The 17,414-nt window shown below is 46.4% G+C and overlaps 1 protein-coding gene across 1 annotated transcript; it reads left to right on the forward strand.

Annotated features, from left to right (window-relative positions):
• The first annotated feature begins 2,888 nt into the window (after nt 1–2,888).
• On the forward strand, nt 2,889–17,326 carry si:ch211-207j7.2. The gene is made up of 5 exons (XM_034294490.1): nt 2,889–2,999; nt 5,544–7,965; nt 8,003–8,155; nt 11,513–11,586; nt 12,318–17,326. The coding sequence occupies exons 2-5, from the start codon at nt 5,634–5,636 to the stop codon at nt 12,417–12,419; spliced, it is 2,661 nt and encodes an 886-aa protein (XP_034150381.1). The 5' UTR covers nt 2,889–2,999; nt 5,544–5,633; the 3' UTR covers nt 12,420–17,326.
• Nucleotides 17,327–17,414: the final 88 nt, after the last annotated feature.

Genomic DNA, 17,414 nt, shown 5'->3' on the forward strand with positions numbered 1-17,414 from the left:
CCCTTTGTATTTCTCTAGAACAAATTCAGACATACATGAGTCCAACTTTAAAACTGTGAATGAATTGGGGAGGGGGTGGGGGGAATCTAGCAGGTCTGATTGCAGTCCAGTTTGACCCTCCATGTTTTTAGTTTGTTGGGTATTTTTTCCCCTCCATTGATGCCTAGTTGAGACCGAGGCGGTTACTAAAGGTGGGAGACCATTATGCTGGAGGCTACGACTCACAGAACCTGCCTAAAATGGGACAAGACTAAATGTTCAGGTTGTCGAGAAACATTTCACTTCACTGGAGCCTGTGGTGTTTTTGTTTTGTCTTACAAAGCAAAGGTCCGCATCACAGGGCCTCGTCGGGTGGTTTTTCACAATACAAGACCTGGAGATTTTATCGTGAATTGCAGAGAGGATACTCTAATCTGAATGTAGTGCACAGCTTTTTGCCTGGGGAAAGTAGGGCACTACAGTGAATAGTGTGCCATTTGGGACAAACACGGTCACAGCTGTATAGTCTACATCATAGACTCTGGTCTCATACCGTGGGATCTGTACCATTTCCTTTAGGCACTGATCTAGGGTCAGCTTCTCATCCTGCAGTCCCTGTTCTAACCAGTAGTGGGGGAACTGCAAAACCGACCCCAGATTAGCGTCTAGGGGCAATTTTACCCCTCTACCATTTTGATATATTGGTCCAATATTAACTTTTAAAGGGATTTTTTAAAATATAAATATGAATTCAATGTATTGTATTTTATCAGTGTATTTTCCATAGATTGAAAAAATATATAGAATATACACAGCTCTTATGAGTGCTTTGTGCTTGTACAGTATATATTCAGCCAAGAGGAATTCAATTGGGAGTAGGGAGTGTGACTGTATATAATGCATGTTTTTTTTAACAAGATACTGTAGTTCTGAAACAAGGAATGGTGGTTTAATGATTAAAGAGATTTGTGAAATGTTATTGGAAGTCCTGTCTTACCATTCATTGCTTTGTCAACACTGGAAGGTGAAAACGTGTCATGTTGCTCCAGCTCAAGGAAGAGGAATGATCGTGAAAATTGATTATTTATAGTTTAATTTTTAATCCGTAGTGGTTCAACTCTTCCATTGAAATCCGTGTGAGAGAGAGAGACCTTGAAGAGGTGCTCCATCTTCATCTGAAGGGAGGAGTTGACAGTCTTGTCAAGCTTGGCCTTCATTAGCCAATAAGAAACAGCTTGATTGGCTTAGACTACCCACTTATTATCTCCTTCCACAGCCTCGCTCGCATGTGCGCCGTAGCACCATTCACTATGTGGTAATGTTGTGGGACAGCTGAGCTTTCAGCACAGCTTAATTAGCTAGCTTGTTGAGGGAGGGAATATTGCATTGAGTGTTGTAGGCTGTTGGCTGGTTAACTTTCCTGGCAATGTGTGACTAGCTTGGGCTGGACTTGACGCATTCGGCAAGTGTTTGTTAACACGATCAAACGTCATGATATACCAATCGGTCTGGAGCCACACCCCACACTGTTTTGTTTCGCTGAAATCAAAAGATAAGTACTTTTCTTAGTTGACTCGCAGAAATCATGCAGTCACTCCATAAACACCAACTTGGAATAGCGAACGCTATGATTCACATTTCAGCTGAAGCGCTTTAAAAAAAATAAAAGATCTTCACTGTGGAACTCACAGATGTACATTTGGCAGCAGTGAGGTCTCAAACCTAGGCTGTGGTGGACAGCTTGGCACTATGAATTGGGAGCCCCTATTGTTTGCTACCTTTGACCAGAGCTCCCAAACAAGATGCTTACATTTTCATCTTATTTTGCTCTGTTTGTTATTTTCTTTTGCACAAAGGCTTCTGCCACACCAGTGCTGTAAACAGACCAGTTGTAAAGGACTATCAGAGAGATTGATATGCTATTGTTCTGCAGAAAACGATTCCCATAGTAAGGCAGTTATTCAGATTCAGGAAGTAGCACCAATCCCTTTTACAGGAAGTACAAAACACAAATTCACATACCATTGCAATTTTACATGTTTTTCTGTTGCAAAGACAGAACGTTGTGCCATAGCAGGACAGCCTCGTTCCCAGACTGACATTCTTTCCGGTGCCAGACTTGAGGGGAGCAGCGTGATTGACTACAATACCCATCATGCCCTTGTGGTTTGAATCCAGTTTGGTCATATTAAAGAAGTCCTAGAAAACTAACATTGCCAGGATAGTGTCTTGAGATGTAGCATCTAATTTTCAAGGGGGTCTTATTCCATATCTCCTTTTAAATGCCAGGTGTGGCCTACAACAAAGGACCATGGACCTGTACCTGCTGAGGAGAGTGCAGGAAGATGAGGAAGGTAGAGGAAGAGGAGAAAGAGTTAACGTGAGAAATGGAGTGCCTGGGGCGTCCGTAACCATTGTTAATGGACCCTGGGAAAGCTGTCCGTTCAACGGGTAGTGGAGAAGTTTGAGACCGTTTTGTAATGCGGCTTCTACTCTTCCTCCTTGTTCTGTTAAATAAAACATTCAGGAGTTATGGCATTATTTCTGTCTTGGCTTCACTGGCAGATTGAATGACATTTATTGAGTTAATGGTTGTTTCAAGTGCTTCAGCTTATTCACAGTGACAATGGGATCCATCAGGCGTGCTAGGAGGACAACTCGGAACTACAGACTCTACCCGCCAAAAGTGTCTTTTTCTTTCTCATGATTTGATCCATTTTCGGTCACCTTGACTGACCTCATTCGCTGAAGCCTAAACACTCTCATGCCGTTAATTGTCTGTTCACTCTAGACGGAACAGTGAGCAAATTCATCATTTGTGAGTGAAAGACTGTCCGTCGATGGGGGCGTGTAGTGGGGGGGGGGAGTGGGAGGCGGGGTTCTTACAGTAACCTACTTTCACAACTATTGGGTGCTTGGGTTGTCGTACCATATTGCTCTGAAATAGAAAGTCTGCTTCATACCACGGTCCTTTACAGTCCGTCGGACCTGTTTGATTACACTGGACATCGGAGGGACAGGTAGGTGCCGTAGTCATGCGTGCAGTCTGGGTGGGGTTACCGTGTTTTCCGTGTGTGTGGCCGAGGCATGTTTACAGTCCGTCCTGGTGTGGAGGAGGTCATGTTTGTCAGATTAGAAGAAAACGTGGTTACGGAGAAACCCTGATTTATTCTGTTGGTTTATATTCATTTATTTAACACTTATTTTATAGTCAACGTGTTTAAGATGGCCTTAGATGTCCAAAGGAATGTAATTAAAGACAACTTGAAGTGAATTTGGGAGGAATTTGCTGTACCCTCTGGGAAATCTTAGCATTTTTAATGATGATTACAATTTCTTAAAGCTCCTTTGATAAAGTTTAACCTCATTGTTGCTAATGAGGAGAGATAATCCTATTACATCCCATTAATCCACATCTTTCCCAACTCCCTATTTTCCTCTAGGACACGCAGAAACATCCTGAGAAAGCCCCTTAGAGATCCTTACAAAATACACAGCGCTCTACAGTTCACCAGTCTAATGGTGGTTATAACCAAGTTGTTGTGTAAAGATTTATCCTAAACAGTTTGTGTGTTTACGTAACAAAAAAGGGATGTCTCAATCATATGACCCACCCCCCCCCCCCGGTCTTATGTATTCTCTATTAAAGCGTGACACTTTCTCAGACCATGCAAAAGCCTGCGAACTGAAGATAGCTTGCTGTGTATTTATGTATGAGCTTTCTTGCCACAGCTAAATGTTTACTCTCCCCCTGCTGTGGCAAAACGTGTGTGTGTGTGTGTGTGTGTGTGTGTGTGTGTGCCCGCCCAGTGTCATCGCCAAAGGATTTCTCAAGTAAAGGAACACCCACACAGTAACAAATGACATAAATTTGAAACGGACCGCACAACTACTGGGATCTAAGCTCCGCTAACGCCCTAATGACACCCTGTTCCCCACCTAGCCAACCACTTCAGAGCCGGACTCTGAGCCCTGTGTAGACCCTGGTCAGAATCGGTCCAGTCGGCAGGAAACGAGGTGCAACCTGGTACGTATTGACAGGTAATATTTGTCTGGGACTGAACCGTCGTTCAAGAGGTAGCGGGGTTTGAGCTGGGGATGGACGGTGAAGTGATAATTCACAGAGCGTTGCGGTTGGTCGTATGCCACATTAACCCGAGGGAATACACGGTGCCCGTGAATCTTTCCCCAGATGGAGTCCATAGTGTTCTTGCGTGCTTTCTCACACCGCCTCCACCGCGAAGGTCAGTAAGGTCATTGGGTCACGTTCACAATGTTCATATACTTTGGGGAATAGTGGGACGTATGCGATCTGCTACGCAGATAGAAATCGAATAGCTAGTGTGGGCGTCCTTATGTGACAGTACATCGGCTACGTGCGAAGCCCCCGTCCGATCCGAACAGCACGTCTCTGTCCGCCGAGCGTTGCCACCAATGAACAGGGCCCCGGGTTAGTCTGCATCCAATCCGGCCGCGTTCTAAGTGCTTTGTGTCAATCCCGTTCGTCCCCCGTTGTTAAGGGAGGACCCTGGCTGGTCCACTGTCCTGGGTTCGCTCTCGTATGAATGTAATCGCCGACTTGCCAGCGCACTGTGCTGTCTAATGGGTGTTGTGATATGAATTTAATGTGCCGGGCCGGACCGGGCCCGCCGTCCACCCGCCCGATCAAAACCCGCGTCTGCTCTCGCATTCCTCCGGTGATTGCTCGCCGCGGCGTGCGCCAGAACTCCGGGATTATTGTGTGCGTTTAAAACCCAGGCCCGCCGTGAATCACCTCGAATGGTTCAACAGGAAGGGGATGACTTGGGGGGAATGGATGAGGCTTCTGGCTGGTGCTGAAAAACGGCCTCTTAAACAACCAGGCAGAGAGAGGGAGGGTTGGGGGGAGGGGGGCTCTCACTGTGGGTTTAAACGGGGTGAATGAGATGGCTAGAGAGAAAGTGTGTGTCGAAGCGAATGAGCGATTGCAGTAGAGATGTGGAGAGAAAGCTGGACACGGTAGTGCTGTGGAAAGACCTGAGTGATAGAGTAAAAACTGAGTGTTTTGGAGTAGGGAGAGAGTGTGTGTGTGTATTTTCGTGAGTGCGTGTGAGTGAAACAGCGAGGGAGAGTGTGCCTTGATCTGTCTCACTCTCTCTGAGGCGATTGAAGGTGCTTATGCTCATTAAATATTGACCCACTCAACAGAACGTAGCATAACACAGCCCTGGGTCTGTGGGTCTTATGCTATTGCCAAATCCTAACACAATGAAGTGGCAAAACCATTCTGCAAGTCCAGGTTTTTAAAACCACAATTCATTTACATTTGTAAAAATGTTTTACAGTTTAGGTTTTCCTTTGATTTTAACGGACAGAAATGTCTGTGTCTCAAGGAGTAGGAGAATACTCTTTCGGGGTGTTGGGATATTATGAGGAGTAGTAGGAGTAACAAAACGGTCTATTTTTTTAACCTTATCCAGTGGATAAATGCATTTCATAACATGGATGTGAAAATGGGTTGCCAGGCATGTCATATTTGTTTTTGTTCAGCTCTGCAAATCGTTCCTTTGTCCTCTGTCTCCCAGACTGACAGGCTGACCGTACCAACTGTTCCAGGGCGAAGCACCACTCCCCGTTAACAAAGCCTGCCAATCCAGACTCGTCTCAGTCTCACCATGGCAACGGTGGAGCTGGTGGCCAAGCGGCGGTGTTCAGCCAACTCGCTAGATGAGTGGGCTGGTGAGTTTTGGACAGAGGGTGAGTTGAACACCACCCAGGGCCGAGAACCTCGCCCCCCTCCCCCGGCTCTGCTCAAACATGGCCCCATAGCTCCTGGAGACTCAAAACCTGGTCTTCAATTGACTTTCTCAAGTGTGGACATCACAGACACAACAAGCGAAATGGCAGAAGTGGTTCCTAAAATCGAACAAGTGGCTCGATCTGGAGTGAGTCGGGTGTTTATAAGGAAAATCCAGACGGGTGATGTTGTAATGGAACGGGAACTTGAAATGATAGAAGACGACGATCCACGTGAAAAAGTGAGATATCCTGCTATTCTTCCACTGCCCCATGCCTGCACTGACCTGCCAATGGCACCAGGGGGCGATCTGGAGATGGAGCTCAAGCCAGCATCTGCATATAAAGAAGAGGAAAGCGTTGGCCGTAGTGATGACGGTCAGACGGAGGTCTCTCACCGTGTAGGGTACGACCCGGCAACATCTGATAACCTGGGGAGTAAGCAGTTGAAGCCAAAGCCTCTCCTGGATGACAGCCACTGGGTGAAAACAATAGCCAAAAATCCCAACCATGGCACTGTAGCCAGGCCTACGAACCACTCTCCACTCAAAATAGACAGTTTAGATTACATAATCCCCACTACTTCCCAGGAGGACATTCAACCATCTTTTGCCAGTGGAGGCGAAAATAACCAGAGTGTGGACTCCAAGCCTTTGGATATCAACTCAGCACGGAGGCAGTGGGTTAGGCTGGACAGTACCAGCAGCAAGCCCCCTCTGCCTCAGTCGGAGCAACCCAAAAACACCTCCCGGAGCTCCTCGCCCGGCCACCTAGAAGACCTGGCCCAGGCTGTAGTTACATCAAATGAACTGCAGGGGGAGCTGTTACAGAGGGCCACTGCTACCGCACGGCAGCCAAGAAAACAGGAAGTTAGAGCACAACAGGTGTTCAAGGGAGCAACTCCCACTCGATCCCTGACGACAGTCACCAAGGAGCCAGCCAATCAGGTTGAGGGAGGACTCCCAGGCTCTGGCTGTGTTGTAGAGGAGCAGGCGGGGGGTGAAAACAGGCAAACAGGTGGAGAGAGAGAGCAGAGAGCGAGCCGACTCGGAGGTGCAGCTGGCGAGGCAGGGAGAAAGAAAGAACAGGGCGTGAAGGGTTTTAAAAGAGCACCAGAGGAACAGACCAAGGCAAAGAAGGCAACCCCTGGTGTGAAATCCCAAGGCGGTCACCACAAAACCTCTGGAATGGAGTTGGGAGGGGACATGTTTGATGACAACCAGAGTGACAGTGGCGTGTCTGCCGACTTCTCCCCCGGCAGCACCGGGGAATTCCGCGCCACCACGCCTGACAGCCTCACAACGCCAACCCCCCCCCCGGCCAACGAAACCCCGATTGAGAAGGAGATCCGTCGGGCCCTGGAGCGAGAACAGTCCCTGAGAAAGTCCCGGGGCCTCCACGTCAAACCGCCCACCCATGAGTACGTGGACGTCCCTCTGAAGACATCCGTCTTGACTCAGACTCTGCCCTCCAGGTCGGACAGGAGCCAGGTCAGAAAGGAGCGTCAGTTTGCAGGGAAGATAATGCAGAGGGAGATTAACGTGGAGACGCAGAGAGAGGAGGTCCTGGTCCAGCTCGGTAAAGTCAGAGGATCTTATTACAAGGGCACGGTGCGCCAGCTCAAGGAGAGGAAGAAGCTGTTCGAAGTTTTCCAGGATCCCGAGGATGTGTCCTTGACGTTGTCCCAGTATGGCAGTGCCCCCTCCTGGGCTTCGGCGAGCGACCTCTCCGTCCGGGACATCCAGAGGGATGACACTTCGTCCGTGTCCGATATCAGAGGCTCTTATGGGGAGAGAAGGCACAGCCTCGCTGTGATGAGCCAGAGCCCCTCTGGGACACCCAAAGGCTTCCCCTACACCACTCCGGGGACCCCAGTCCCCAGGGGCCCTACTCTCTCAGAGAGCACCGGGGGTCAGATCATCATCCTGGAGAGCCACAGTCACCTGGTTCTCCCTGCCCCGGCCCACCAGCACCCCCCCATCAAACTGCTCAGAGGCTCCCGCGGCGTAGAGGAGAGGAAGGGGTCTTGGAGGGATGACGACGGAGCGAAGACGGGGGAAGAGGACGAGGAGGATGCGCCGAAGGAGAATCCTTTCTTCAAGCTGCGCTCGTCGTCCGCATCTCAGGACAAGGTGGAGCAGGATATCCGAGAGGCGAGGGAGAGGGAAATGGAGCTTCGGAGGCAACGGAGTAGCTTGTATGGTGGTGGAGGTGGGGGGGTAGGAGGAGGTGGGGGGGTAGGGGGCAGTGGGGGGGGTAGGGGGCGGTGGGGGTCCGACCAGCGGAGAAGGGCAGGATGCCGCCCGTTATCCTTCTCCACCTCTGTCGCAGAACAATGGATTGGCCTCCGCGGACCTACCAGTGACCCCTCACTCACGAAGAGCCTCAGCAACACAGACAGGTCAGTGGTGTCTGCCATTGTGCCCTGGGCGCACGTGTGTCTGTGTACGCCTGTCTGGCTGTGCGTGTACGTGCGTGCGTGAGTGCGCGGTTTGTCAGGAAAGATGATGAAAAGACAATGTAATAGTTGAGCAAAGGATGTTATTTCATGTGTTTCATTTCCCGTTGGGTCAGTGAGCCTTACATCTATTACAACACCCTCACTGTCGGCGTCAATATTTTGGGCTCCAGAGATCCAAGACGTCGCCTGTGCCCCAAACGAGACCCTATTCCCTACTGAGCGCACTGCACAGTACCTGTCTAATGTAGTGCGTCATACCGGGAATGGGATGCCATTCGGGAGGCGGACATGTTTTGCCAAGAGGGTGAATAATGTAGCAGTCAATGTAACTGAAGTGTGACTGAACTGAAGCTGGATCTTTTGAAGAATTAACTGCTGTATCAGAAATGAGCAAAAACAGATAAAAATAAAATAAAATAAAAAAGCAAGAGTCAGTCAGAATCACTGACTTACATCTTGAGCATTCAGTTTTGGCAATAAAGTGTGTTATGGAAAACCTTTTTCCATTAGTTCTATAAACAGTTTAATTGTGTGCTAGACAACGTTTGTATGGTTTTGTAGACTGAAAGGGATGTGTAACATGAATTAATATGTACTTAAACAGAAATGCTTATAGGCATAGACATTTCAGAGAGTGAATTAGGCTAAGTCGTGGCCAATATAAAAAAGGCCTTTCAAACAAAGCTGTCATCATAATAATGAGTATAATTATCAGTCATCTGGGTTAATGAAGGCAGATCAGATCTAGTGTGGGTTGTCAGTAGATGTGATATACTAACAGGGTATAGTTTGTGTTGTCAATTGATGTGACATACAACCCTGTTTCCAAAAAAGTTGGGACACTGTAAAATGTAAAGAAAAACAGAATGCAATGATATAATTTACACCTTATATTCAATAAAAAAAATAGTATAAAGACAACATCAAATGGTGAAATGGAGAAATGTTGTTGTTTCTTGAAAAATATATGGCCAGTTTGAATTTGATGCCAGCAACACATTTCAGAAAAGCTGGTACAGGGGCCACAAAAGACTTGGAAAAAAATAAACCTGGTGGAACATCTCACAAGTAATTACGTTAATTGGCAACAGGTCAATAACATGATTGGGTATAAAAAGATCATCCCAGAGAGGATGAGTCTTTCAGAAGTTAAGATGGGGAGGGATACACCACTCGGTGAAAGACTGTGCAGGCAAATAGTGCCACAGCTCAAGAATAGCGTTTCTCAAAGTAAAATTACAAAGACTTTGAGGATCTCATCATTTACAGTACATAATATAATTAAAAGATTCAGAGAATCCAGAGGAATTTCTCTATGCAAAGGACAAGACCGAAAACCAATACTGGATGGCCGTGATCTTTAGGCCCCCAGACGGCAATGTTTTAAAAACAGACAGGAGTCTGTAGTGGAAATCACTGCATGGGGTCAGGAACACTTCAGAAAACCATTGTCTGTGAACACAGTATGTCACTGCATCCACAAATGCAAGTTAAAACTCTACCATGCAAAGAAGAAACCATACATAAACAAGATCCAGAACCGATGCCACCTTCTCTGGGCCCAAACTCATTTAAGGTGGACTGAGGCAAGGTGGAAAACTGTCCTGTGGTCTGACATCTTTTTGGGAATCATGGACACCACGTCCTCCAGACTGAAGAGGAGAGGGACCATCTGGCTCATCAGCACACAGTTCATAAGCCAGCATCTGTGATGGTATGAGGGTGCATTAGTGCACATGGCATGGGTGACTTGCACATCTGTGAAGGCACCATTAATGCTGAATAATATATAAAGGTTTTGGAGCAACATATGCTGCCATCCAGATTACATCTTTTTCAGGGAAGGCCTTATTTATTTCAGCAAGACAATGTCAAACCACATCCTGCATGTATTACGACAGCATGGCTCTGGTGTCCAGGTGCTAAACTGGCCTGCCTGCAGTCCAGTCATGTCACCCATTGAAAATATTTGGCGCATTATGAAACTAAATATATAACCAAGGAGACCCCGAATTGTTGAGCAGCTGAAATCCTATATCAAGAAAGAATGGGAAACATTTCACTTTCAAAACTACAGCAACTGGTCTTCTCAGTTCCTGACCGCTTACAGAGTGTTGTTAAATGAAGAGGTGATGCAACACAGTGGTAAACATGCCCCTGTCCCAACTTTAAACGCATTGCTAGCTTCAAATTCAAAATGTATTTTCCCCAAAACAATATGTAGCGATGAATGATTTGCACATCATTGCATTCTGCTTGCATTTGCATTTTACGTAGCGTCCCAACTTCTTTGGAAATGGGGTTGTACTAACAAGGATAGTGTGTGTGTTGTCAGTACTGTAGATGTGATATATTAACAGAGTCCAGTGTATGTGTTGTCAGTTCTGTAGATGTAAAATATATATACAGAGTCCAGTGTATGTGTTTTCAGTAGATATGACAAATGAGCACAGCATGACATTTTAAAACAGATTCAGGTGCTGGAAAAACATGTATGTGACAGTTTGACTCAACTTGCCTTTCAATCAGGAAAAGGGCTAAGCTTGAAATTTCAAGAACATTAGACCGTGAGAACATTAGAACTTATTTTAAATCCTCAACGTAACCCCTACTTTAGCCCTAACCTTAATACTTATCCAACATGTATTACATGCATTTCTTCCTTCAGGGTATATCTGAAAGAATTGTCCAGAGCACACATTTCCTAAACACCAATGTCTTCCATCAGAAATGTGTCCTCTACATGAAAGTAAAATGAGTTTTTCATGTGTGTGTCACAGAAAAAGCTATTTGTGTCAGTTTCACAACAACCTGACACACCGAGGTGTTATACATCCTGAGTACACTGGTAACGGTAAGATAAATATATCCTCACATTTACCTAACAGGTTAGTTAACAGGTTATATGGTGGTGTTTTGTATCTTATCAATGGAAGTGTATTAGAGCCCACAGTAGCTGCCAGACAGACAGTGAATCAGACTGACAAACGAGAGGGCTGGGTCATCTGGTTTCTATTCTGTGTGGTGACAAAGGACACCCAGGAAGGGTGTGCACTTAGAACAGAAGACATCGGAGTGACTCAGTACCTAAGAAATGCTGGGTCATAATACTGTTATACAGGGATAATAGATCATTATGCAAGTATAATTCCCTCCGGGTTTCAGTTTCTTCATGTTTCCCACTTCTGTTTTTCTCCATCTCTGTCTCCATTCCCCCTCTCTCTGTCCCTCTGCCTTTATGTCTCCCTCTCTCTCTTTCACTCTCATTTCCATCTCATTCTCCCTGTGTCTCTCCAGGTCGACAGTCTCTTGGGAAGCTGGGCTTGTGGCCTCCACCCCAGACGGATGATAGTTTGGACGGCCAGTCTGAGGTACATGAGTCACATACCCACTATGTATGTAGAAATGTGTCGTGACCTTTGGCCCGTAGGCCTCTAAATAAGAGAGTTTCCCTCTCTTCTTTGTCACATGGCCGGCCATCACCCACCAACATGTCTATCCCATCCTCATGTACATATAAAACAGTCCTATCTCCTCATCGGACTCAAACTCGTTCCATATCAGCATATCGAGCGTAGATTTTCCACCGGTTCCATGGCTGGGAAAAGGGTTTTGGATTTCTCAGCCGACGGAGTTAATAACCCCACATCCTCGTAAGGAGCTTATCCTTATCAGCTGAGATAACCACCAGGAACAGAGATAAAAAGGGGAGGAGAGATTGCGAGGGGAGCGAGCGGGAGATACGATGACAGAGACGTGTTCCCCCTCTCATGTTTCATGTCGTCTCCCCCCAAGCCGAAGTGGCTACCCGACCAGTATCAACTTGACTGCTGACTGCAGCTTCGTAAATCGCCGATTATTCCTGAACCAGTCTGACACACAGACAGCAGCCCCACTGTCTCCTAATCTCCATGGAGAAATGGATCACGGGCGTATTAGCAACAGTTTACCTCGGTGCTAACGACGAATTGATTCAAGAGCTACACTTCGCCGACCACCTGATTCTAACGACCCTTCTCACGTATTTCTCTGACACACACACACACACACACACACACACACGCGCGCACACAGTCCTTAATTTCCTCTCTCCTTTCTCCAGGGCCTCCAGAGTCCTCACACTCCCAGGCTGAAGACTCCCCTGCTGCAGCGCTGGGAGTCGGGCATGGTCATGAACGGCACTGGAGCGGAGGAGGAAGACTGACATGGCCCTCGATCAGTTCGTCCTTGTAGATCACAATCGATAATATTCCATGGACAGCGAAGACCTGATTCTAAATCGGCACTCCTGGTCGCGGACACTTCACGAGCACGGGCGCTGATCTACGGCTGAACGCCCAGGGAAAGGACACCGGGAAGAATCGCAGCGGTGAAATGGAGAATTAGAAGTCAAGGAAATCTGAAATTGCACTGTTTGAATATCAGGACTTTGGAACTGAACTGTATGTGTCGTGAGAGTAGCTGCCCAGTATGAGAGCTTTTGGTCCCTTACAGTAATTTGAATGTGTTTTTCCCCAGATGATAAGAACTAAATTATCTACGGAATGTTTATGAGGCAGGAGGTTGTTGTTTTCCATGTGCCAGTATAGATGTTATATGTGTGTGTGTTTATATATTATCCCAAGTTTCTGTTAACTCTAGCTAAGCCTTGTATATGTAAGGTGACGAGAATGCTCTCACATACAGGCAAAGAGTTTGCATCCTTTTGTAGTGAATAGCATTGTAGTGTAACTGAACTCATCTCAACCAAATCAGGGTGGTCAACTCCTTAGTAAAAAAAAGAACATCAGATATGACGCTAATAATATCTCTGCCACAAGTGCCACACAACTCCTTCTACTTTTTTGCTTGTGTCTGATCAGGGACTGTGTTAAGGGCTCAATCCGATCTGACCCTAATTACAGCACACTGCAGATCTTTATCCCAAGGTCGCTGGGTAATCATTGCTATGTTGGGTCCTAAGGAATTCCAGCCTTGGAGCAATTAGCTACACCATACAGTAGCAATGCCACGAGGAGCCGCTGTTATAACAGGGCTGATCACAACTTGTCACAGGGCAACTAGGGAGCCTTGCCCAGTTTCGGCTTTTGGTTTGGCGTGTGACCATTTTGCCCTAACACGGGCCGTAAGGTTCGGCGTCAGAATACAGTCAGTGATTCTGTCAATGAGTGACAATCCGGTCATATCAATTCAGAGCCGCCAAACTATTCCACGCACCTTGGCCTTTGTGGGTTGATGTGTCAAAACAATGAGTGAGCTGTAAACTAGGTCACCATGGCGACCGGGATTAGTGTCGGCGGTTTTTCCATGACTTTGTGCCAACCAGGGTTAGTGTTAATGTTTTCCAAAATACAGGGAAAACATTATTTGGCCCTTTGTTTGAATTGGGCCAAAAAAAACAACAACTCATGGATTTCTCAGTGTCTCTTGCTGCCTCAATCTTAGTCCTGTGGACGGTCTTCAGCGAGTCATCTTTAACTTCAGCTCCTCCCAGGAAACAGGATGTTGGAACTGTGCTCAGGCGTTGCGCGTTAAGTTAGCGACCTTCCCATTTCCTGCACAGTGCAAGTGGGCAGAGGGGTTGAAAAGGAGCCGAGGTGCTAGCAAGAATTTGACCAGCGGAAACTCTTGTTCCAGTTGGCACCGTGTACCGTTCGTACCGTTTGTATCAGAAGTGGCGGAATGAATGCACCCCGGATCCAGCTCCCGATCTCCTCTGAATAATTCAACGTTTATTCCGTCTGGACGCAGCCCAGTGATGCCGACAAACATTACGGGCTGTGTCGCTGGTGTTGCCAGAGCAACGCCGGCTGATGTTGCTCCAGTGTGACGGCGTGACACACTGTTCCCTGGTGCCATCATCTGGAAGATGAGGGATGTGTGGAGCGCACGTTTTATCTGTGGAAGATGCCCGAGTTATGTGGAACATCTACCAGCTGTCGAAGTGGTACCTGCCTTACAGAACTTCAGCACTGTGGAGAAATCAAACGTACCTCATCACACATTTTAATTATGAAACCAGGTCTGTGTGAGAGTGAAACATCTAGAACTTCAATGGCTAGCTGATTGACTGAGGCGTCGTCTGAAAGATATTTGGTCTTAAAACATATGGTGTAGCTTGGACTGTTGCACAAGTACAGCTGAGCAACGGGTTCGAATTCAGCCCGATGTTCTTTCAACTGACTCCTCTATCTTTCCCAAGGATGTCTGTTACAAATAAAGCAAAGACGATGACTTGAAACATACCTTACAATGACGAGTGAATAATGACATCTATAAAATTGTGGAAGATTGAATTAACAGTGGATTTTTTTAGGCAACAAAATAGTCAGAAATGTGTTCAGGTGAACTGTTCCTTTAATAATGTGCTAATCAAAGCAGCTTTGCAAAACCTGAATTTTACCTTGACAAATCCTTCATTGTCTTGTCTTAGAAGGGGGAAACATTCTTCCATGCCTGAATGCACCGCGTTGTGTGTCACAGTGTTTCGCGGATTAGCAGGCCTATTGTATTGGGTCTTTGTGGCATGGACAAAAACAATCAGAGGTGTGTCTTTGTGTGTGTGTGTTTGAAGTGTACTAACACAGCAGGAAACATTAGAACACTGCCAGCTGAAAACAGTGTTCACTGGAAGGCCAAGGAGGCTTTTGGGTTTTCCTCCCCTGGTCGTTTACAAGGAGTCATGCAAAACAGTGATACCCAAATGAGACTCACTGCCTTCTAAGGCTGGGTTCTGTTTTGTTATCACACGGAAGTCTACCGTGACCAGGTATGTTCATATAAACAATCTAGGTAGGTGTAAGTGTATGTACCACAGAGGCTAGCCACATAGCACTGAATAGCACCCAACATAGCAACCTACACATCACTGTATAGCACCCAGCATAGCAACCTACACATCACTGTATAGCACCCAACAGAGCAACCTACACATCACTGCATAGCACCCAACAGAGCAACCTACACATCACTGTATAGCACCCAGCATAGCAACCTACACATCACTGTATAGCACCCAACAGAGCAACCTACACATCACTGTATAGCACCCTACAGAGCAACCTACACATCACTGTATAGCACCCAACATAGCAACCTACACATCACTGTATAGCACCCAACATAGCAACCTACACATCACTGTATAGCACCCAACATAGCAACCTACACATCACTGTATAGCACCCAACATAGCAACCTACACATCACTGTATAGCACCCAACATAGCAACCTACACATCACTGTATAGCACCCAGCATAGCAACCTACACATCACTGTATAGCACCCAGCATAGCAACCTACACATCACTGTATAGCACCCAACAGAGCAACCTACACATCACTGTATAGCACCCAACAGAGCAACCTACACATCACTGTATAGCACCCAACATAGCAACCTACACATCACTGTATAGCACCCAACATAGCAACCTACACATCACTGTATAGCACCCAACATAGCAACCTACACATCACTGTATAGCACCCAGCATAGCAACCTACACATCACTGTATAGCACCCAACAGAGCAACCTACACATCACTGTATAGCACCCAACAGAGCATCCTACACATCACTGTATAGCACCCAACAGAGCAACCTACACATCACTGTATAGCACCCAGCATAGCAACCACTGTAGAGTGCCATGTTTCAGTGCTCATTCTCTGTGGTCACTAGAGATCCCGTGACACTGATCATAAGAGTTGAAATGTTATCCCTGATGTTCTGTTTAAATGTTCAATCTGGCCCTCTTTTTGTCATGGCAACCCCCAAATTCATTTGATCAGGTCTAACTGCACGATGCCATCAGAAGCCCCATTAAGGGCAGTATATGATGGCAAGGTCAGAGTTCAAGGGGACCCTGTTCATTTCCTTAATAGGTACAGAGCTTTGCAATGTTCAATATGTTTTCTAAGAAAAGCAACAGATTGCCAGGTTGTTATTATTGTATTACAGGAGATTGTGTGATTCACTGCCATTTAATATGTATTTTGTCCTTTGTTTGCGGAACATCCAACATGAGGATATAATAGGGCTGCTCAAGGCTAGAAAAACACTTCCCGCCTTCAGAGCAGCAACTATAATTAAACCTGTTCAAGGTTAAAACGAATGGCAAACAAATGTAATGGGCTGCTCTATTTGTATTCTGTGTGTTCGGGGTTGGCAAGAACAGACCCCACCGTCATTTTATTTTCAAATAAAACATTTTTTTTTGGGGGGGGGGTGCTCATCTTGCAGTGTAGAGATGACATTTGAAAGTTATTATAATGACACCCCCCCCCCCCGACCATCCGTCCTGACAACAACAGGCCCGGAGCTGAATCTAGTTACCTACCCAGCTTCACGTTCTATTCATTTTAAATATAGGTTTACCTCCTACCGTACATGTGTATTCAGGTTTTATTTTACGGGCCCCGGAGAAGCTGCTGGTTAAGGACATGTTTAATTGGTATCTTACAATCCTAAATCCTAATCTCGGTCCTCCCCCGCCAACTAAAACAAACCTTAGCGTGCTGTAGTTACTACATGTTGCTCCGAATAAGAGTGTCAGCTACATGTACGGTATCTGTGGCTGCGAGGCACGGGCTTACTGTAGCCATGTTGAATGGGAGACTGGCACTCCCGGAGTGGGTGAGTCGCCTCTGTTGTTTGGCGAACTTGGAAAACAGATGAATGAACACACAGCTGCCCGAACGCGAAACATAGCTGAAGAGGAACAGGCAAACTGTTTTAACACATCTGAGCCAAGCTATACCGAGTCGGCCTGGTTACAAAATTCCCCTAGTTTCTGAAACTGCACTATAAAGGGTTGTGTGAAGATGAAACCCAAGCCAGTGCAGTGCAGTGTGATGCAGAACTATCAGCATTGACCCTGAAAAGACTTCCAGCACAGCGTCTGACAGAAATCTGTTCATCCACACTCCGGAAGGTTAAGGCGAGCAGCTGCCGTGTTTATTTCAAACAACTCAAATAAAGCGTGATTTCATGGAACAACTTATCACCTATGGCATAATCAGGTCTAACTTCCTCACATACTCCTGGCCAGTAGGCCTCTGATTTATCATCTGTAATAAAACCCATAAACAAGTATCAGTTACACAACACCCTGATCATTCTCATTTTTGTTTTTGTCACTCGGTATCGTCTAGCGTGTCTTGTTGGCTTCTGCTGCCTTTTAGAAGATTTCTGA

This window comes from Esox lucius, chromosome 9 (genome assembly GCF_011004845.1).
Source record: "Esox lucius isolate fEsoLuc1 chromosome 9, fEsoLuc1.pri, whole genome shotgun sequence".
In the NCBI taxonomy this organism is placed as follows: domain Eukaryota; kingdom Metazoa; phylum Chordata; class Actinopteri; order Esociformes; family Esocidae; genus Esox; species Esox lucius.

Bases quoted from the DNA above. Each gene is read 5' to 3' on its own strand.
- si:ch211-207j7.2 (XM_034294490.1), top strand. From the start codon at position 5,634: ATGGCAACGGTGGAGCTGGTGGCCAAGCGGCGGTGTTCAGCCAACTCG. The intron at 8,156-11,512 runs GTCAGTGGTGTC...GTGTCTCTCCAG, and splicing joins AGCCTCAGCAACACAGACAG to GTCGACAGTCTCTTGGGAAG. The intron at 11,587-12,317 runs GTACATGAGTCA...TCCTTTCTCCAG, and splicing joins GTTTGGACGGCCAGTCTGAG to GGCCTCCAGAGTCCTCACAC.